This window comes from Ananas comosus, linkage group 3, assembly GCF_001540865.1.
Source record: "Ananas comosus cultivar F153 linkage group 3, ASM154086v1, whole genome shotgun sequence".
NCBI lineage: Eukaryota > Viridiplantae > Streptophyta > Magnoliopsida > Poales > Bromeliaceae > Ananas > Ananas comosus.
The window spans coordinates 13,440,364-13,462,701 of NC_033623.1; the positions used below are offsets into that span (position 1 = coordinate 13,440,364).

The following is a 22,338-nucleotide window of genomic DNA, read 5'->3' on the forward strand; positions in this document are numbered from 1 at the left end:
AATTGTTTATTTCAGTATAAAGACACTCTGTCTAAATCTCAACATGATGGGTGATAGATCTCGAGGGGCCAGCAAAAAAGAATGAGATGCTCCTAATACAAATATTGTTTAGTAGTATTGACTCGATCCAAATCCAAATTAATGTGACGAGCACGTACTTAATTACTTTCTTGTTATTCTCCAGAATCAATCTAGTTTTGAAAAAATTGAAATTTAAAATTTTTAATTCCTTTATTTTTCGTTTCCTCGCAAAATTGAGCAACGTTGCTCGTGCATGTTATTCACCCGAAGAATCCGGCACCACGTCGGGTCAACATAACGACTTTGAAGGTAACTCAATCAACTAGATCTTTAATAAAAAGAAAGAAAGAAAAAAAAAAAAAAGTGAATTAAAAACTACTAAACTTGATCATTAAAAGATCTGTGTAAACTTTTACACCGACATGATGACCATTTAATAAATATAGAAAATTTACGGCACGACTTTGTTGAAAAGTTTATTACAGGAATTATTAAAATAATTTGATGGACGGTATAATTCATACCGCGTCCGAATTTTAAAACATTGTTTTAAAATAAAAGTAAATTTTTCACATGAATGAATTTCACTACAACATTGAACATTGATAAAATATAATGAGGCGCTCCTCACTTTTAAGTGTTTTCTGAAATATTTGAAACTGTTTAATTGAAGGGTTGACTTTGTCCATGATTTTTGGGTAGGAGCATTTCATAATTTGGAACTCTTTAATTGTAGAGTTGACCCCAAGTCCATGAAGATAATTAAGGCTCCAGCAGCCATGCATATTAACAGACATGTAGAATTAATATTTCTCATTATGTGCAGAGAGAGAAAATGAGTACCATGAAATATAATTTAGATTCTAAAAACTAAATCTTATATTTTTTAACATCATATGCCGAATTGAGCTAGACTACTTTAGAAGTATCATCTCTTTTTTACTTCTAAGTTTCTAGCCTTTGGATCTATTTTTGATTACTAATAGCCTTTGGATCAAATACTATTTTACCTACCACCACCTACTACCATCATTCCAACCTTACTTTTCTCCATCAAAGAGTTAAAAACTCAAAAACACTAACCTCTTGTCGCTTTTGAGAGTATTCTAGCCCAACTCTCATATACCTTACGATCAATGGGCATCAAAATTGATATTTTTAACGATCGGTATGAAACGTTTTTCAAGTTAACGGTCTAAAAGAATCGAAATTATTTAATTTTTAATAAATAATTTTATTCACTGTGTAGATCAAGATTAATAACTCTCCGTCTTAAATTTAAAAATTCTATCCTCTGTTTTTAGAATATCATCCGATTTTAACTATTCTAGAATATTTAATTCTCTAAATTATATATATTTATTAGTATTAATAGTTGAGTCAAAAATTTCAACATCAAAAATAATTTATAAACACAAAAGGGATCATACTATAATAGTATAATAGTATAATAATCCTAACCTCACAGTGTGTATATATATATATATATATGTAGAGCTAGACTGGTATACTATCGGTAGCACAGAGGCCTCCGTGCTACCAAGTTGTTTTCAATGATGCGGCTTCCAAATCGACGATCGGCCCCATTAGACTTGATCTATACTATTGAAAGTATTTGAAAACTAAATTTCATAATTTTTCGGCATTATTTACCTATCAAACGAATAATCTAAAAATGAACGGTTGAAAATAAAAATCTCATAAAAAATGATGATAAAAAAGTTGAATTTAAGATCGGAGATACTGATCTTACTCTAAATAGTAAAAAGAAATTTCTATAAAAATTTCATCAAATTTGGATTGTTATATACCGTTAAATTCACAAACGCATCACATCTATCATTAAAATTGTTAATTTTGAGACCTTTTGATCACTAACTAAATGATGTTGAAAAATTATAAAATTTAGTTTTCAAATACTTTTAATATTGTAGATAAAGTTTAACGGAGCCGATCGTCGATTTGGAAGCCGCATCATTAAAAACAATTTGGTAGCACGGAGACCTCCGTGCTACCGATAGTATACCAGTCTAGCTATATATATATATATATATATATATATATACTAGTATATATATATAGAGAGAGAGAGGAGAGAGAGAGAGAGAGAGAGAGAGAGAGTTGAGGCTAGAATACTCCAAGCATAAGGGTTATGCTTTTGAATTTTTAGCTATTGATGTTAGAGATGTAGAGTTGAGATGATGATGTAGCGTGGTAGGTGAAGTATTGTTTGAATCCAATAATTTACTTAGTAATCAAGGAGATAAGATTAATTAAAAACTAGAAAGCACCAAAGAGGTTGGCTTTTTTAAGAGTATTCTAGCTCAATTAAAATATATATATATATATTAATATATATATATTATAATAAATATATATATTTTTAATTAATTAAATAATATATATATATATCTGGAATACTATTATAGTAAAACCCTCATTTTTGCTATCAAGTTTTTAAGCCTTTGGATTAAAAATTGTAGGGTTAGGAATGATTATTTAGTTAGTTAGAGTTGAGTGGTCCCCTAGGGTTGAGTGTCTCTACTGGGTTATACGTATTAATCCAATGGTTAGAAATGATGAAAAAGATTGTTCAAAAGCTTAAAAAATTGGGTAGCAACAATGGGATTTTGCACACCGACCGTCCCCTAGAGCAAGTGACAACAGGACTTAGTGGTTGTAGCGCGAGGCTCCAAGTTCGAATATCCTAATTGATTCACTATTTCAGCTAAGTTTATTTTTAAATGAAATAACGAAGGCGGGTTACGCGTGCTACCGTATTTTCTCAAAAAAAAAAAAAAAAGAATTTTGTTAAGCTAATAGTAGCCGAGTCCAACTCTCTCTCTCTCTCGGTCGTCTCTCGTCTCATCTGTCTCTCTGCTCTCTATATTATATATATAATAAGAGAGAGATGGGAGAGAAGAGAGAGAGAGGAGAGAGAGAGAAGAGAGTTGGACTGGCTACTATTTAGTAGCAAAATTCCATTATTGTATCAGTTTTTTTTGACTACTCACTCTAACCAACTAATATCATCCTGACCCTACAGACATTTTTCATCAAGGGTTAAAAATTTGAATAGGCAAAAAACCCGTTTGCTCTAATAGTATTCAGCCTAAATTATATATATATATATAGTATATATATATATATATATATATATAATTATATATATATATAATAGTAGGGCTAGAATACTTTTACAAGTATCCTCAAGTATACTTGTGTGTTTTTAGCCCTTGGAATGAAGAGGAGTGGTGAGATGAGGTGGTAGGTGGTGGTAAGTGGAATAGTGTTTTGATCCAGAGGGGCTATTTTGTAATCAAACAAGTAGATGCCAGATGGTAAAAACGTGTAGCAACATGGAGATGATAGTTGTAAAGTATTCGCTAGATCAACTATATATATATATATATATATATATATATATATATATATTTGTAAAATAAAAAAGGACCCATTATCCCTACAATACCTACTTGCATGCTCAGTTGACTCAATGACATTAATTTCACAAATCACAAACTTACTTATTATATATACAACTTATCAAGATCGAGATCAAACAATCGATAATGGAGAAGGAAAACAAGGAAGATTACACCCTCATTCACATTAGCCACCTCCACCCCCTGCACCTCACCGACATCCCCCCCGCGGTCGCCGCCGCTCCGACGTGCCATGCCTGCCGCTTGCGGTGCAGCGGCTCCATCTTCGAATGCGCGCCGTGCCGCTTCGCGCTCCACCCACCGTGCGCCCGCCTCCCGAAGATGCTCCCCCACCCCTCCCACCCGGCGCACCCCCTCTCCCTCCTCCTCGCCCCCGCCTACACCGATGGCGGCATCGGCGGCGGCTTCTTCGCGTGCGACGCGTGCCGCCGCGGGGGCGTCGCCTTCGCCTTCCACTGCTCCCACTGCAGCTTCGACCTCCACCCGGCCTGCGCGGCGCTCCCAGAGAGTGTCCACCACCCGTCGCACCCCCACCCGGTGGCGCTCACCTATGAATACCCTTTCCCCGCGGGCACACATTTAGTATGCGACCTGTGTCGAAATTCGTGCGACCCCATGCAGTGGTTTTACGTGTGCATTGAGTGTCAATTCGGCGGCCACGTCGGGTGCTTCGTGCCCACGTCGCCGGCCAAGGAGTTTTACCAGCAAACCGGTCCGGTTCAGAAGGATGCAGCGGCGGCGGCGGCGGAGGCGGATCAGGCGGCGGTGCTTCTGCGGCAGCAGCAGCAGCAGCTGATGAATGCGATAAGTACGGCAAATATGATGTCGGCGAACGCGAACAACTTCTTGAAGTCGGCGATGATGGGGGGGACGATGCCGGGGTCGACAGTGCTCCGCGACATGTCGGAGACCAACCTGGAGATCAACTTCAACAAGCCGGGGAGCGAGCATACGAGGAGGGAGAGGGAGAAGTTCTACGCCCAGGTGAATTAATGTTTTCCCCAGTTTTTTATTTTATTTTTTTTTGCTAGATTTGTTTTTGATGCAACATTTGTAGTTAATTAGAGCACTAGTTTTATGTCATAAGAATTAACCACAGTGTACTTTGCATCACGTACGATTAATTAGTGGCTACATTGTGCCATGTTTTTTAAATATTCAAGATGATGCATCCTTTTTTTTTCCGCCTATATATTTGGCTTATGGAGCAAATTATTTGGTGATAACAACCCCGAGATATTTTTTTTTAATATAAAAAAAATATCTAAAGATTTTTTTTGCCCCTTGATTGGAGTTTTAACTATAAGTTTATTTTTTTTGGCTTTTTAGTTTAATTTTAGTTTATTTTTTTGTAACAGAGGAGGACATATTTGAACTGAAGAAGATGAGGGCTGTGCATGCGAAAACGATGCTGAGAACGAAGAAGAGTGTTGACTTTTGAGTTGCATCTCGTCATCCTGGTCGTTGATTTACTTATTACAGTAACATTGATGAACTTGTATCATTTATTTGATTTGATAGCTTAAGAACTCAACCTAAACTAGTATTTGGGGTTTTGCTCATCTTAGTTGCGTATTTGTTGGTCATGAATATCGTAATTTTCGCGGATCAGTGGTTGCGAATAATACCATCTTTTCTCCATTAAATTGTGGCTCTCTTTTTAGATGTCACTGATCAATTGATGATCAGAAGCACTTATTTGATGCGTCAAATTACCACCTCTGTAATATTCCAAAGTAAAAATAAGCTTTGAACTTAGAAATATGTTATTTATACATTAAAAATGGAAATATAAATTTTAAACTTTTTTATTTTGGGGCTAAAAAATTCTTTGAGTTTTTGGTATATAAGTAAAACAATTTTTTTTTTATTAACTAGATAAGGGTCCAATAAAAATCCTTCAATGAGGAGCTGTAAGATGCATATATAGTATTGCTCTTTAAAACTTATCGTGTATAATTTTTTTTTTCACAATTTTTCATATAACATAAACAAAGTCCAAACATTGTGTTACAATAAATAAACGTAAAAAAAAAAAAAATTAATCTCATCAGATACAAACTACAAAAAAATGAATCAAAAGAGAGAGAAAATAAAATATAAAAATAATTTACGTAATTTTACAATTGTCATACACGAATGGAGATAGAATAGAAGCTTTAATTCTAACCAAATTAGAGTACAAAAAAAATCTCTCTTACTTTTATAATATCCTTCGTCACGTCCACCTAAGAGTCCACCTAAGAGCTACAAATTTAAAAGTACCAATGAATTAGTACTTTTAAAAATATCTCAATTCACTTCGAGTTGAACTATATTATATCTAAAAGTACTAATTTATTGGTACTTTTAAGTTCTAGCCTTTTGATCTACGTATGTTTTGATAATTAGTAACTTTTGAATCAAACACTATTTCACTTACTATCACTATTCTAGCCCTGCGTCATCTTCATCAAAGAGTTACGAACTTAAAAGCACTAATAGATTTGTGCTTTTAGAAATATTCTAACTCAATTCTCTAATTTTATATTAATAACTAAATTATAACAACAACAACAATAATAAGAAAAATAATTATAAATACTTTCATAAGCCAAAAATAGCGAGGCCGTTGATTTTTTGTCACGGCGAATCGTATTCGTCCATCAATCATAGGAGTGCACAAAAGCTATAATCCAACGTGAAGCGTTTCCATCATAAAAATGTATGATATCAACTCCGCACCACCTAAATAAAAATCTCTCTCCCCACATTTATCGATCCGCTCCAAAATCCCAAGCACTCGACCACCACTTCATTCCCACCACCACTCTCCTCCACTCATCCCAACCCCAATCCCCTCACCCCACTCCACTCCTCTTCTTCTCCCTCACCACCTCTCCCCAATACCTCGTCCTCTTCCTCTTCCTCTTCCTCTTCCTCTTTCTCCTCCTCCGTTGCTCGCTCCAAGCCATCGACAATGGCCGCCGCCGCCGCCGCATTCGCCGCGGCCGTGTCCCTCCCCTCCTCCTCCTCCATATCCTCCCCTTCTCCCTCGCTCCACAAGGTGAGACCTTTTCCACCCCGCCCCGCCATTAGAGAGCGTGCTTAAAAAGCTCACTTTTTGTGGGTTTCTCGTTTCGTTCCTTGCTTCGTAGACGTGCTTGTTGTACCCGAGAGGCGTCGCAAAGGCCGCAGTCGGGAGAGGGGGCGGCGTTGCGCCGTTACGAGCTCAGGTGACCACCGAGGCTCCGGCGAAGGTTGAGAAGGTCTCGAAGAAGCAGGACGAGGGGCTCGTCACCAACAAGTTCAAGCCCAAGGAGCCCTTCATCGGCCGCTGCCTCCTCAACACCAAGATCACCGGCGACGACGCCCCCGGCGAGACATGGCACATGGTCTTCAGCACCGATGGTCCATCTCTCTTACTTTCTGCGGTTTCTGCGTGCTAGGGTTTGCTCAATTTCGAGGAACATGAGGTGGGTATTTCGTTTTTTTTTTTTTTTTTTTTTTTGCAGGGCAGGTGCCCTACAGAGAGGGGCAATCCATTGGAGTGATCCCTGATGGGGTGGATAAGAATGGGAAGCCCCACAAGCTGAGATTGTACTCCATCGCCAGCAGCGCTCTCGGAGACTTCGGCGATTCCAAAACCGTGAGTGAATTGTGAATAGAATTACCGACGTTTCGATTCATTTCCTCGCAAATTCGTAAATTTTGATTCTTGCATATGCTGGTATGTCCTGAGGAGTGTGCCATTTAAATCCTTGTTAAGTTGCATGCAATTCGAAGAGCTTCACAGCAAACCACCGATCATGTTAGCACTGATTTTAAGTTCTTTGTGAATCATGGATTTATCATTTTGGTTGATTACTTGCTGATTGGCATGCATTTAACATACTAAAAAGTAGGAAAATTTTCACATGCTTTTTATTGGGTGGTTGAAGTTCAACTATATTGCTCTGATATTACTGTTAAAAGAAAACTGATTGGATTCAGCATGCGGGGGGGTTTGGCGTTTCCGCAGGTTTCTCTCTGCGTGAAGCGGCTTGTTTATACCAATGAGCAGGGGGAGATAGTGAAAGGAGTTTGCTCGAACTTCCTATGTAAGAGCTTCAACTTCTCTCTCTCCCCTGTGAATTACCGAATGATTCGGCGCAGAATTTGAGATTTTTTTTTTTTTTCCATTTACGAGAGTACTCTTAAACTGGTTTCCTGCTGTTTGTTCCCCAGGTGATCTCAAACCTGGTGCTGATGTCAAGATTACCGGACCAGTCGGAAAAGAAATGCTTATGCCAAAAGATCCTAACGCAACTGTTATAATGGTAAATCTCATTCCCATAAGTTTAGTTTTGCTTATGGGTTTCACTCGACGACTTTATTTAGCATCTTATCGAGATATGTTGGTTCATGGCAGCTTGCGACAGGAACTGGGATTGCTCCTTTCCGCGCATTCTTGTGGAAAATGTTCTTTGAGAAGCACGAGGATTACAAGGTAATGTTTTTCGCATGTGCTTTGGTTTGCGGTGGAATTCCTTTCAAATGCAGAGCAATATCAAACGGAATTTATGTGTGAAACCATGTGGCTATTTGGTTTGCTACACAATAACACAAATTGACCTGGAAGAGATATTTAGTTTACGCCTCAAACTCCCACGCTTGAATGTATTGCCATTTCTGATCTTGTTTTTAGCGTGATTAGTTTGCGATGAAATTATGCAGTTCAATGGACTAGCATGGCTCTTCTTGGGAGTTCCTACAAGCAGCTCCTTGCTTTATAAGGAGGTGAGCTATCTCATTTCCTCTGAGAGTCTCTAACTTTATTTTAGTCATCGCGCGAAAGGACAAAAAAAGAAGAAGTTTTCTCAACCTTTTTGTGATGGGTTTTGTTTTGAATCTCAGGAATTTGAGAAGATGGAGGAGAAGGCGCCGGACAATTTCCGGCTCGACTTTGCAGTGAGCAGAGAGCAAACTAATGCCAAAGGCGAGAAGATGTACATCCAGACTCGCATGGCAGAGTATGCCGAGGAATTGTGGGAGCTACTCAAGAAGGACAATACCTTTGTATACATGTGTGGACTAAAGGGGATGGAGAAGGGTATCGATGACATTATGGTGTCTTTGGCCGCCAAAGACGGTAATAAAATTGTCGGGTTTAATGATAAATTGTCGGATTGTATTAAACGCAAAGCGTAGTTTCCTACTTCAGAAACTCGACAACTTGACATGCAGTATTTATGTTCCAATGAACAGGTATCGACTGGGCGACGTACAAGAAGGAACTAAAGAAAGGAGAACAGTGGAACGTGGAAGTGTATTGATCATCCTTGCATTTTTCATGCAACCTGCGTCTCTCGTGGAAGGAGATGTACATGCTAGAAAATTCGGTCCCCTCTATGTAGATAAGCAGTCTTTTCCTTTGAGCTTATATTACTTTCTTGTAAGAGGCTCAGTTACTGTATCCTTCTTGGTTTTATTCAAAAGGAAGCATAAGATGTAACATCTTGTAAGCAATCTCTACTCCATTGATAAACTTCCTCCTCCGGTTTTCTTATGCCAACGTTTTTATTTTTTTCAAGAAAATATCACGTCTGGTACGACCTGTTTGGCCTAACTTCTGGAATAACTTCTGGAAAAGTGATTTCCGTATAAGTGATTTTGATTTGGAGAATTGATTTTAGTGAAAAGTGATAGAGCGTTTGACTGAGTCTAGATAAAAGTAATTTTTTTAAAATAATTTTCTAAAACTGTTTGGTAAAAAATTTTTGATACTTACATACATTAATATTTTTGTTAAATTTTATGTTAAAATAATTTAAAATTTGAATGTAAATTAAAAAATTAAATTTGAATTAAAAGTATACTTTTTAAATTGCACATTTGTACAAAAAATAAATTTTAAATTTTAAATTTGAATTTTTTAAATCTAAATTTAAATTTTTAATTTTCCAATCTGAATTTAAATTTTGAATTTTAAATTTTAAATTTAAGATTTGAAATTGAAAATTCAAAAATTTAAAATTTAAAATTTAATTTGAAAATCTAAATTTTTAAAATTTAAACTTAAATTTTCAATTTTCAATTAAAATTTAAAATTAAAATTTAAAAATTTAAAATTTAAATAAAATTTAAAATTTAAAAATTAAAATTAAAATTTTAAATTTAAATTTTAAATTTAAATTTTAAATTTAAATGTTTAAATCAAATTTAAATTTAAATTTAAATTTCAAAAATTTAAAACTTCAAATTCAGATTTAAAATTTAAAATTTGAAATTTGAAATTTAAAACTAAAATAAAATTTTAAATTTCAAAATTTAAAATTTAAAATTTTAAAATTTGAAATTTAAAATTAAAATTTAAAATTTGAATTTTCTAATTTGAAAATTAAAAATTGTAATTTTAAGTTTTAAATTTTAAAATTTTAAAATTTAAGTTTTAAAATATGAAATGTCAAAAAATAAATTTTATCTTAAATTTAAAATTTAAAATTTTGAATTTTAAAATTTAAAATGTGAGATTAGAAACTTAAATTTAAAATTTAAAAATCTAAATTTAAAATTTAAAATTTGAAAAGTTGAGATTTAAAAATTCAGATATGAATTTAAAATTTCAATATTTAAATTAAATGTTAATTTTTTTTACTTTGAATCTAAAATAAAAATAAAAATTTGAAGTTCGAATCCAAAATCATAATCAGTTTTGGATAAGTAGTTTTTTTCTGTTTCTCATTTAGGAGCCTTCAAAATTAGTTTTCTGATTCTAAAAAATAAAATCAGATTTTTCATCTGTTGTTTCCAAACGCTCTACTGAGCTCAAAAGTGATTTTGGGCTCAGAATTACTTCTGAGAAGTTAGACCAAACACCCCCTAAATCTATTTACTGGTTTGATTGCTGTAAAATGGAGTCACTAAAATGATTTTTTTTAACAATCAGCACTCTTTTAGCTAAGTGCATGTTGACTACTTACTATATGTCAGTATTGTTGACAAGCATTTTTACCTCCTTTTCTTCGGAACCAGTATCTATGTTTCTCAACATTATTGGCTTTCTTTGTTTTTTTTTAAAAATTATTAGGAGTATCCTCTAGTCTATGGAAATATTATTATTATACTAATAATAAGAGACTTTTGAGAGTTATCTTTTGGCTGTCCAACTTGATCACCTCTTTCAGATGGGAGGAAAGACTAATTGGATGACCGCAATAGAAAGATGGAAGTTATAAAAAGAAACAAAAAAGCACTGCAGGAGAAAGCACTATGACTCTTCCATGTAAGAGGCATGGAGAAGATAGTTATCAGCGCACACTAGGTTATTCTTGAACACCAAAAACAACAATGTGTACATATCATGCTAGTATTCAAGTGGCGATAAAAAGATGAAGCATGATGCTACTTAGCTACAACAATGGCAGAGAAGTGCCAACCCTTGGTGAAATTAAAATTCAGAATGCAATTAAACTACAACAACAACAAAAGCTACCAGATTAGATTGCTACGTAATACCATCCAACACCGAAAAAGTTGAGGGCATGACTGCATCTGTAAACCCGCGGATCGAGAGTTCCGGTATAGATGGATTACTCTCTTGCAATAGCTCGTGATCGATGAAGATAACAATCACCGTAATGTCATCATGGAAGAAACGGCGGATCCCCTTGTCCAGTTTCTTGAGATCTGCATAGCTCATTTCCCTCTTCCGTGCAGCTTCTTCGAGAGCTCTTTTAACCAGTCTCCTAGCAATTCCCTGTAATATGTAGCATAAAATAAGTTAGCTAGAAGTCGATGGGAAAGGAGGTTAATTACTGAAATTATCAATATAAGAGAGGGCGAGTTCTTACTGCTCTTGGGTAATTATGGACGATCTCGACTGCTTGTTGGTTCGTCAGGTGCTCCCACAGTCCATCAGATGCAAATATTAAGAACTTATCTTGTGGACAAAGCACTCGCGTGTATAGGGACGGCTCTGCTGTCAGTACGGGGCGACGAAGAGGTTCCGACAGCCGGAATCGCTGCACAGATGGATCCACGGAGAACTCCGGCTTCTTCAAGTATGCATCACCAATAGATCTTGAAACCTACGAATGGATCACAGAAAAGCTGCTATAAGAAAGTCACCTTACATCAAATATATAACATCATATTCCGACTTAATAATGAATCTATAGAAACAACTTAAACAGATCTACGCAAACAAAAAGAGCAAAGGTGGATGACTATCTCACCTGAATAATGCCTTTGATACGCCATACCCCATGCTTAAGTACCACAATATGTGAATCATCCGGATGAAGAGATCGAAGTTCTTGTCTCACTTCCTCCACACTAGCATTATGATCTCTTGTCAGTTGCTCAGCGACAATTTTGTTTGACCTACCCAAACAACCAATGACAGCTCGAGAATCTCCCACATTAGCTACATAGAGAGTTCCTCTCCATATAACACCAACCAGACAACAAGATCCAACAGCAGCAATCAAAGGCTTAAATTCACGCATTCTCCGAACAAGTGCCAGGAAGCCATTCTCAGTTGCAGAAAATGCATTTCTAACAACATCCTCAGATATCGTTCCACTTTCCCGAGCAAGCCCTAAAAATTGGGAGAAGAGTGTCGGATAGCGAAGGTGAAAGAAACACAGAACATGTAATAATACCAAAAGAGACGAAGAGAGACATGAGTTTATAGTGTAGGTCGTGCAAATTAAAATCTGACACATCTTGCTTGATGCTGCAACAAAACAGAACAAGCTCAGATTAAGCAAGCCAGTTTTGTCCTATTAGTGAGACTAGGTCCTTTGGTTGATTATTCATTTCTCCTCCGTTACCGGAACACATACTAATTCACCATTTGTACCCCATTTTCCATCAATGCAAGAGACAGACCCGGCGCCTCAAAAGCTACCTGATAAGTAGGCACCAAGGTTTTTAGTGGCTCAACGGTTTAAGGTCAACGAGCAAGCGAGAGATCCAGAGATTTTCCTCGGAATTGTAAACAAAATGACTAAACCAAACGGAAAGTGATTTAAGAATAACAAGAACATAAAATCCGGAAAGTGAATATTATCCAGCAGTAACATAGGAAACCACACTTGAAACTTCTGTAAAGATAGCTCAAAATGATCTACTGTTGCAACATTATTGACTACGTCTATGGTAAAGCAACTGACTCCCACACTGGGGAAAACTATCTAATTATTAAACAAATTTCAAATGATATGTCAATTATAGACGAATTTAGATGTACGTTATAGCAAAAGAAAGGGGAATCTGACAAACAATTAAAATGACCAGGAAATAGGAAAGGCCAAACACCAATCTATTCTGTCTAAACCAAACACTCAAGCAGAATAACTAGTCGACAATCATTCTTGAATACTGTTTAATTATCAAACCCATCAAAACGTTAAGATAACGGATTTTATTCTTCATGGACTACTTTATGCTTCAGGTTAGTTGCAAATTATACAACAATAAACAAACTCAAAACACATGCTTCACAAGCAAAAATTATGTTTCAAGTACGTTGCAAACTACAGGGTTCATTATTCTAGTTGATAAAGAATAGTGTGTTTTCTCTCACCTGCAACTGCGGTTTTCTCAACCATAAGTGCAAGTCTTCCCCATCAAATGCTTTGCAAGTAATTACTTCCTCAAAATAACAAGTCAGATAAGTATAACACTGAAGTGCAGGATCTGACTAGGTTTACGTTTCCACAATCTTGATATGATATGACCGATACACGAGATATACATACATGTTGTTTTACTTTGAAATCAATCCTTCACAAGAGCTTTAAATAATTGTTTTCCATCTCTCATATACATCTTTCATATACTCTATTAACACAAGTTAATTCTAGAACAAACTTTTTCCATTAACCCTGATCAACTTAATGACGATGCAATTATTGGCTTAACTAAGAAATCCAACGCTTTCCACACTAGCAATTACAAAGAGTGCACACCTATAAAGAAGCACTCCTCAAGGCGTTTAAGTTCCATTCAATCCTTCTGTCGCCTACAACAATTCTTGAAAGGTTTCTTAGGCATTTTAGAAAAAATCCTCCACACTGCATAATGCTTGTTCTCACTTATTTTTGGCAAAAGAGGAAAAAAAAATCTGAGACTAGTTTAGAATGTTTAGGATGTTGGGAAACAGGAAGTCTATCATATGGAACCAAAAGAGTATTCCAGTTCAGAAGACAACATATTCTTGCATGAAAACAAAATGGTGTGATAGAGGAAATGGGAATCTAGGGCAAACTCCCAATTATACCAATTCATGGCTGATTTATAAGCATTTAGTCAAATAGGCTAATACAGACCTTGCAATCAGTCCTATGTTCATCACCCTTTCATCACCCCCAGTATTTCCTTACTAGCCATTCTCATTAATAACAACTCACCCGTAAATTTCTGAAAATAAATTGCTACAAACAGAGACAGCGATTTCTCCGTTTTAGTGGCTATTTAATAAATTTTGATATCAAAAACCTATAAATCCCACACATCTACCAAAAATATGTTTCCAAACACTTCACTTTCGGCCTTCTCTTGATTTATACAAATAAAAGCACGTTTCAAAAGGCTAATCATCGTTATGTACAAGAAAAAAAACAAGACAACAAATTTAAGCAACCCCCCTCACTTCACATACAACGTCGCTTAAGCTATCAAAACATCTCAAAAAAGGAACTGCGACAGAATATTTGAAACCCATAAAAGCGAAAACCAAACCAAGAGAGAACAAATGGACCTGTGCAGGATGAATTTAAATAAATACTGAATAGCAAAGATAAAAAAATATATGTATATCACTTCGATGCCGAGAAGAGAGGAACTTACGAACGAGGTGGAGGAAGAGGTGGTCGGAGATGAATCGCGAGGCGTCGGCGCCGCCGTGGCCGTCGTAGACCCCGACGAAGGTGGCGGCGACGCCGGTCTCGACCTGGCTGTGGTCCTCGATCACCTCGTTGGCCTGCACGACGGCGAACGAGTACTCCCCCGCCGCGTGGCGCCCGATGTCCCGCGACCACAGCAGCACGTCGTCTCCGCCGTCGTCGCCGCCCCCCTCATCCTTGCTCATACGCGCGTACCTCCGTACCGGGCCCATGCACGCCGCCGCAATCCTCGACAACCACGAAAACATCCCTCATTTCCCTCCACGCAAGATCCCGTAGGGTTTCCGCACCGAGATCGCCGCCGCGTCGCCGCCCACCCGAGACGACCCCGATCCCCCGACGCGAACAGAGTTTTCGGACAGAATTAGGGTTTCGAATGTAGAAGCCACCGGAAATTTAGGGTTAGGGTTTCGATCGAGAGCGAGGAAGAGGTCGATGTGGCGAGGGAGGCGCGCGAGTGGAGAAGGGGGAGAGAGAGAGAGAGAGAGAGAGAGAGGGAACCGAAGAAAGAGGACTCCGACAAAGGCTCATTAAGCTACGGACAAGTCCCCGGACATTTATAACGGATTTTGCGAAGTAAGTGCCACTGTGGTTGGACAAATTTACGAAGATGCCACCGACGGAAAACAGCGGAAAAAGTGTTGAGGGAAAAAGCGCGCACCGAGACGGGGGGGAGGTCGAGTTCCGGACCGTGATAGGCGCGTTGACTTCCACTGTTCGAGAACGTTTATTTAAAACCTTTTTCTTGGCATTTTTTTATTTTTAATATTAATTATTAAGCTTTACTAATCGTTCCTAGAGTAAGTGATAAAGAACTTAGTGATTGATATTCGAGACCCAAATTCGTATTTTTATTCATTTATATTTTCAGCTAAATTTATTTCTAAATAAAATAAATGAAACGAATACTGTGCTATCTATTTTTCAAAAAAAAAAAATAATTATTAAGTTTTGTATCATTGTATGTGTTATTTTCTCAAATCTTTGTTTCCTACTTATGAAAATAAACTTCCTCGAATAATTTCAACGCGCATGAATGGTTTTTTTTTTTTTTTTTTACTGTTCCTGTTTAGATTTTTCTCTTATTGTTATTTCTTAAGAGTTGTATTATATTTCTCAAATTAAAAAGAACCTCTTAAGCCACCTCGAGCAAAAGTGCATGCTCTTAGTAATCCTCCAATAAAAAATTAAAAGCCAATTGTAGCATAGAACAAATGATAATCAATTAATAATACTCTTCAGGAGCCCGAGTTGCCCCACTCTTGTAGCCTAGTTCATCTTATTATTGAATGAAGCAAGTAGCGTGCTACATTTATCTCAAAAAAAATTAATAATACTCTTCAGTCATGCCATTTCATTTTTTATCCAAAAAACTGAAGCCATTACATATTATTTCAGGTTACGCACGACTTAGCTAAAAAGAAAAAGAAAATATAAGAGGACCTGCAAAATAGTTCTTTCGTTCAGTACCTTCGTGTATTTGCATTAAATAGAAAGATATTAAACATATATGTTAGGAGAATGGTGATTTGAACCTAGTAATTCAAATTTTAGATCTTCTGAAATTTTTTTTTTTTTGATTAAACAGGAATTTACCCTATTTGAAAAGGTACAAAGACCAGGAGAGAAGGGAAGGAAAAGAGGTGGAAGGAGTATCCGATTACAAATAAAAAGCCCCAGACACGAATCAATCAGCACACATGGATAATTTATAAATTAATATAAATTAATATAAAACAATAATTTTAGATCTTCTTATTTGATACTATATAAATTAATATAAACAATAATTTTTTCGAATAACTTAACGTACCAAATAATGGTATATTTATATTTATATATTTCAACATATGGCCCTCCTGAAATATAAAAATAAAATTTTCAATTGAGGAAAGGATTTGCTAAAAACATTTCTTTTTCTATGTATTCCCATGACTCCAAAATTGCTAATTGATCAGATATTTATTTACCTAATAGTATCTCAGCAATAACACACCTAGAGTGAGTTATATAGCATTTTGCTACAAATATAATAGGTAAAAATAAACATAGGGTTAAATCTAACGGTGGAAAATTCGATAGCACCAAATTCTTGGTGCTATCGATAGTACCCCAACCGGATTCTAAAAAACTAGGCTGAAATACTATCAATAGCACCAAGCTATTGGTGCTATTGATTTTTTAGCTCTTGAATTGAGAAATAGATGGTTAGGATGATGTGGGCCCTCTAGGGTTAAGTGAGTGGTTGGTTGAATAGTATAATCTAACGGGTAAAAATAATCATAGAGTTAAATCTAACGGTAGAAAACTCGATAGCACCAAATTCTTGGTGCTATCGATAGTACCCCAGCCGGACTCCTAGCTAAATCTATAAAGATAAACAATATATTCAAATTTTGAAGTCAATATATTGTTTACTGATGGAAATTAAACAAATTAAAATATTGGACAGTAAAATTAAAATTTTAAAATATTAGGCAATCGGCTGAAAATGATCCACTTCTCAAATTAATTCTATACCTTTTTAAATTAATTATATATTTAAATATAGAGTCCGGCTTGGGTACTATCGATAGCACCAAGAATTTGGTGCTATCGAGTTTTCCACCGTTAGATTTAACCCTATAATTATTTTTATCCGTTAGATTATACTATTCAACCAACTACTTACTCAACCCTGGGGGGCCCACATCATCCTAACCATCCATTTCGCAATCCAAGGGCTAAAAAATCAATAGCACCAATAGCTTGGTGCTATTGATAGTATTACAGCCTAGTTCTTTAGCTAGGAGTCCGGCTGGGGTACTATCGATAGCACCAAGAATTTTAAAATGCTGGATAGCTAATTCAAAATGATTCATAATACACGTAAGTTTTGTATATTTTTATCTATATATATATTATCATAAAGAGTTTACGGGACCGGTAGACACGCATTAAAAATATTCATCAAATTACCGNTTTTGAATTATTCACTCAACTTCAAAGTTTAATTTTTTTAAAAAAAATAGATTTAAAATTTAGACATTATTTCAAAATTTTGATGTAAAATTTCAATATTTAATTTGAATTTAAATTAATATATTATAAGATAATGTTAATATATTAATTTGATTACGTTTTTTATATCTACCTGAACCAAACACCGACAATGGGAATGATTTATTCCGATTCCGATTCTGGGGATGAACCAAACGGAATTAAGTAATGGATCATTCCGATTCCGATTCCACCTTATTTTGATTCCGATTCCGATTCCGACTCCGACTTTGAACCAAACACGCCCATAGAGTGAGTTATATAGCATTTTGCTACAAATATAACGGGTAAAAATAAATATAGGGTTAAATCTAACGGTGGAAAACTCGATAGCACCAAATTCTTGGTGCTATCGATAGTACCCCAACCGAACTCTAAAAAACTAGGCTGAAAAACTATCAATAGCACCAAGCTATTGGTGCTATTGATTTTTTAGCTCTTGAATTGAGAAATAGATGGTTAGGATGATGTGGGCCCCCTAGGGTTGAGTGAGTGGTTGGTTGAATAGTATAATCTAACGGGTAAAAATAATCATAGAGTTAAATCTAACGGTAGAAAACTCGATAGCACCAAATTTTTGGTGCTATCGATAGTACCCCAGCCGGACTCCTAGCTAGATAAACAATATATTCAAATTTTGAAGTCAATATATTGTTTACTGATGGAAATTAAACAAATTAAAATATTGGACAATAAAATTAAAATTTTAAAATATTAGGCAATCGGCTGAAAATGATCCACTTCTCAAATTAATTCTATACCTTTTTAAATTAATTATATATTTATATATAGAGTCCGGCTGGGGTACTATCGATAGGACCAAGAATTTGGTGCTGTCGAGTTTTCCACCGTTAGATTTAACTCTATAATTATTTTTACCCGTCAGATTATACTATTCAACCAACTACTTACTCAGCCCTGGGGGGCCCACATCATCCTAACCATCCATTTCGCAATCCAAGAGCTAAAAAATCAATAGCACCAGCACCAATAAGTTGGTGCTATTGATAGTATTACAGTCTAGTTCTTTAGCTAGGAGTCCGGCTGGGGTACTATCGATAGCACCAAGAATTTTAAAATGCTGGATAGCTAATTCAAAATGATTCATAAAACACATAAGTTTTGTACATTTTTATCTATATATATTATCATAAAGAGTTTACGGGACCGGTAGACACGCATTAAAAATATTCATCAAATTACCGACTATTCCTAGTATGAGTAGCAAAAGGCTTGGTAGTTGGTACCTGAGGTCCCAAGTTCGAATTCTAATTGATTCATATTTCCAACTAAATTTATTTCTAAATGAAATAAATGAAGTGAATAGTATATACTACCTGCCTCTCTCAAAAAAAAAAAAAAAAAAAAATCACCAAATTAAATAAATTATTAAAAGATCGGCAGAAGTCAGATAGGAGGGTTGTTACTGGAAAGATCAGTCGAGCGTTCGGGGCACTCGAAACCTGTGAGAAAGAGAGAAAGAAAGAAAGAAAGAAAGAAAGAAAGAAAAGCTTTGACCAGCTACATGGGCGGAGGGGGCCACGAGGATACGAGCGTGGTGTTTTTAATGCACACCTACCGTGCAACCAACGATATCATCATCGATATGCCTTGCCTTACATATATGAGAGCTCTGATGCTCTGTACACTGTGGATCCAAAATATGATATGATGATCACTACGCGTGCAATCATCATCGTTATCTTCTATTCACCCAAAAAACAAGAAAAAGAAAAAAAGAGAATTGATATTGTCAAAATAATTTTTTGCTATTACCGGAACCAAATACCCTGAACTCCTAAAAGTACCGTAGGTAGAGACGATAGATTTCGTTTGGTATTTGCCAAGCTCAGCTTTGACAATATCAATTTTCTTAAAAGAGACGACTAGATTTTTAGCAAGTGTTGCAAAATATTTAAGTTGAAATCCTTCGATTTTTCTATTATAAAGTAACATATAAATCCATACCTTTTCTACAAGGAAAAAATAAAAAAGGTAAGTTCAAGATTTTCTTAATTTTCAAACAAACATAAAGATGTAAAGTTTACAAACAGGCCGTCGTGCATCAGCGCATTTAAAGCCATATATAACTTGAGAGGAGATGAACCATACGTTTAGCCAAAAGAAGCATCAAGTACCATGTTTTTTTTTATTAGTGGTTAGGATTAACTATGACATAGCCAACTAGCTAGATGGACAATTAATCAGCTCAAAGGATCAATGGTTTTCCAACAAGTGCAATAGCATCCACCTTGTATTGTTAAAGGCACCCAATTTTGATTGTCATAGATAATAAGCTCATATTACTTAATCCTCCTAGCTGTGGGTGAGTGATTTAGGTTGCAACACAACAATTTCTCAACATAAAATAGAGGCTATTACGGAGTTTTTGCGGCTCTCATCTTATCCTAACTCCTTATCTCCACTGGCCTTTCTAATAAGATTTGGTGAGTAAGAGTGCGATGAGAGAAACAGAGGATCTCGTGAGTGAAGAGGTTGACGTGTATCCACTAAAGAACAGTGTCCTTGTAATTGTCACGTTTAACTCTTCTTTGTAGAAGTGCTGCTCCTGAAACTTTTCAAGTTGATGATGAAATGAGGATGCTCTTTTCCTTTGATAACTAAAGCGAAAAGATAAGCGCCTTGCGACCAAGAACAAGAGGTTTGTTTGGCACCACTAGTAAATCCATCAATTAGCGCACTTTTTGCACTTTTTTGTACCCTTTTTTTGCACTTATTGTCGCACTTTTTCTACCTCTTCTCTCTCTTCTCTATATCCAGAAGAACCAGAACTATCCATTTTCAACCGCACAAAATGTAAATTGTTCGTATCGAAGACCAATAATCCTCACAACTAACTTTATAGCATAGTGGATAGGAAATGATAAAATCGGATTGCGGTAAATTAAAAGTTGCAAAAAGTTGTAGCAAAATAGTGTTGGTGTGAGTACATTAAAATTTAATACTTTCCTATTACTCCCACAATCGCAACAAAGAAGAAGATGAAGAAGAAAATGACGGGCTACCACCTACTAGTATTGCATATGAATTTTCTTCGCATTAGGTTCGCTGAATCTGTTTTGGTGACAGTGATTTGAAAGTTCTGTTAACTTTAGTGCTCCCAAACTAGGCCTTACTGAGATCAAAGATTAAATTTGAAAGAGCTACTGCTCATTATAGTCTGAAAGTTTCCTAGGATTGTTTTTTTTTTTTTTTTCTTGAAACAAATGTAGTATGTTGTCTGTTTTGTTTATTTTTAAAAAAATAAATTTAATTGAAAATATAAATTAATTAAAATTCGAACTTGTGATCTCGAATACTAACTATCAAGTCGTTTACCGCTTACGCTAGCTATAAACGGTCAGTAGTTTTCTAGGATTGTTGATCATGCCTATTATGCTGGTCCCTGGGGGCTATATTTGAAACGGATGAAAAATATCAAGAAAAAGTTTTCTTGAAGTACTTCCTTTCGCCAGAAGTCTTCAATTGAAAGAATCCAACTTTCACTCATCTGACGAAGTAGCAACGCATGAAACTCAGACAGATCAAGCATTTAATTTTTTATTAGGGTAACTACATATGACTCTATGTAAAGACATCAAATAACAAATATATTTCTACAAAACTTANGCCACAGGGCAGGATGCTGGCCCATTTAAGCCAACAATCCTCCCTCCAGCACCTGCACACATTTGCAGCATGCAGGAATCGAACCCGTGACCTCTAGCTCTGATACCACTTGTCGGATCGTTGGCGCTAACCATTAATTCCAAAAGCTCGAGCTGTTAGAAATACGCAACCAATTTACTTAAGGCGTACAGAAACAATGCCCACGGGTCTCAATTGTGACTCGGCCCACCTGGCCTCACGCCACTTCGAACATAACTCGGCCCAACCCAGCCTCACGCCATTTCGAACATGACTCGGCCCACATGGCCTCCCGCCACAGGGCAGGATGCTGGCCCATTTAAGCCAACAGTAGCAACGCATGAAACTCAGACAGATCAAGCATTTAATTTTTTATTAGGGTAACTACATATGACTCTATGTAAAGACATCAAATAACAAATATATTTCTACAAAATTAAGTTATCAAATTTATTTCTCCAAAAATTCTTCCATCTACAAGTAATTTTGATAATCATGAGTTTAAAAAGCTAACCACAGTTAGCTAAGAGGTAAAATAATTTTTTATCTCCTATATGTATAATTTGTATTTTAATGTAGAGTCTCATCATCTTTCTCGTCCCTTTATTTTTATTCATAGTGACAACGAGACCTACGGCAGCGGCGACGTCAAAGGTGAGACCCTCGATCGCGATAAAAATAAGATACGCTACATGTGCCGCAAGGAAGGCGAAGAGAGAGAAAAAGAAAAATAGCTTTTACGGACCCATCGCTAAAAAAATTAATGATGAATCAAACGGGAAGATCATATACGAACTAACGGAAACTTTTGAAATGATATATTTATAAATCAGAGAATTTTTTTAAAAATAAATCTGATAACTTAAGTTTTGTAGGCCGTATTTGCTATTTCATATCTTGTAGCAACCTGTATAAAATTAATCTCTCTTTTTAGAGACTGCTCATAGTTTGCTCAGCGCTACACCCACACAAAAGTTATTTCTTGGCTTTCTTGCACGGCAGAAACGAGCGACTTTGCCCGGTGGCTGTCTGATGTTGAGTTCATTGAGCTCGCCGACTGCGGGCCTGCGGCCTAAAGCGGCCTGAAACTTCTTTCCAGGCCGTAATTCTTAGGTCCGTTTGGTCCGGTCCAACCCGGCTCCCCCACGACCTTCTTCTCAATCCTCACGTGAGTGCCACGTGTACGATGCCACGACAAGCGACCGTTGGCGCCAAAAGGGAGTGGGTCGCCGCCTCCGCGCTACTTGAATAAAATCGCTCATTTTAAAATTTTTTTTTTAAAAAAAAACTTGCTTGGCCGGCCGAAGAGCCGG

General features: G+C 36.3%; 3 protein-coding genes across 4 annotated transcripts; 2 read left to right on the forward strand and 1 right to left on the reverse strand.

Annotated features, from left to right (window-relative positions):
* Positions 3,594–5,067, forward strand: LOC109707844. The gene is made up of 2 exons (XM_020229371.1): positions 3,594–4,451; positions 4,826–5,067. The coding sequence occupies exons 1-2, from the start codon at positions 3,594–3,596 to the stop codon at positions 4,844–4,846; spliced, it is 879 nt and encodes a 292-aa protein (XP_020084960.1). The 3' UTR covers positions 4,847–5,067.
* On the forward strand, positions 6,292–9,023 carry LOC109707331 (ferredoxin--NADP reductase, leaf isozyme, chloroplastic-like). Its single transcript, XM_020228506.1, has 9 exons — positions 6,292–6,513; positions 6,605–6,857; positions 6,962–7,095; positions 7,468–7,546; positions 7,674–7,765; positions 7,858–7,935; positions 8,163–8,225; positions 8,343–8,577; positions 8,694–9,023. The coding sequence occupies exons 1-9, from the start codon at positions 6,427–6,429 to the stop codon at positions 8,759–8,761; spliced, it is 1,089 nt and encodes a 362-aa protein (XP_020084095.1). The 5' UTR covers positions 6,292–6,426; the 3' UTR covers positions 8,762–9,023.
* On the reverse strand, positions 10,727–14,866 carry LOC109707330 (probable protein phosphatase 2C 25). Of its 2 annotated transcripts, none has more exons than XM_020228504.1 (4): positions 14,283–14,866; positions 11,663–12,027; positions 11,279–11,515; positions 10,727–11,184 (listed from the first exon to the last, which is right to left on the reverse strand). In XM_020228504.1, the coding sequence occupies exons 1-4, from the start codon at positions 14,584–14,586 to the stop codon at positions 10,933–10,935; spliced, it is 1,158 nt and encodes a 385-aa protein (XP_020084093.1). In that variant the 5' UTR covers positions 14,587–14,866; the 3' UTR covers positions 10,727–10,932. The 2 variants fall into 2 exon arrangements, with proteins under 2 accessions (XP_020084093.1, XP_020084094.1); XM_020228505.1 differs by lacking the exon at positions 14,283–14,866 and adding an exon at positions 12,112–12,260.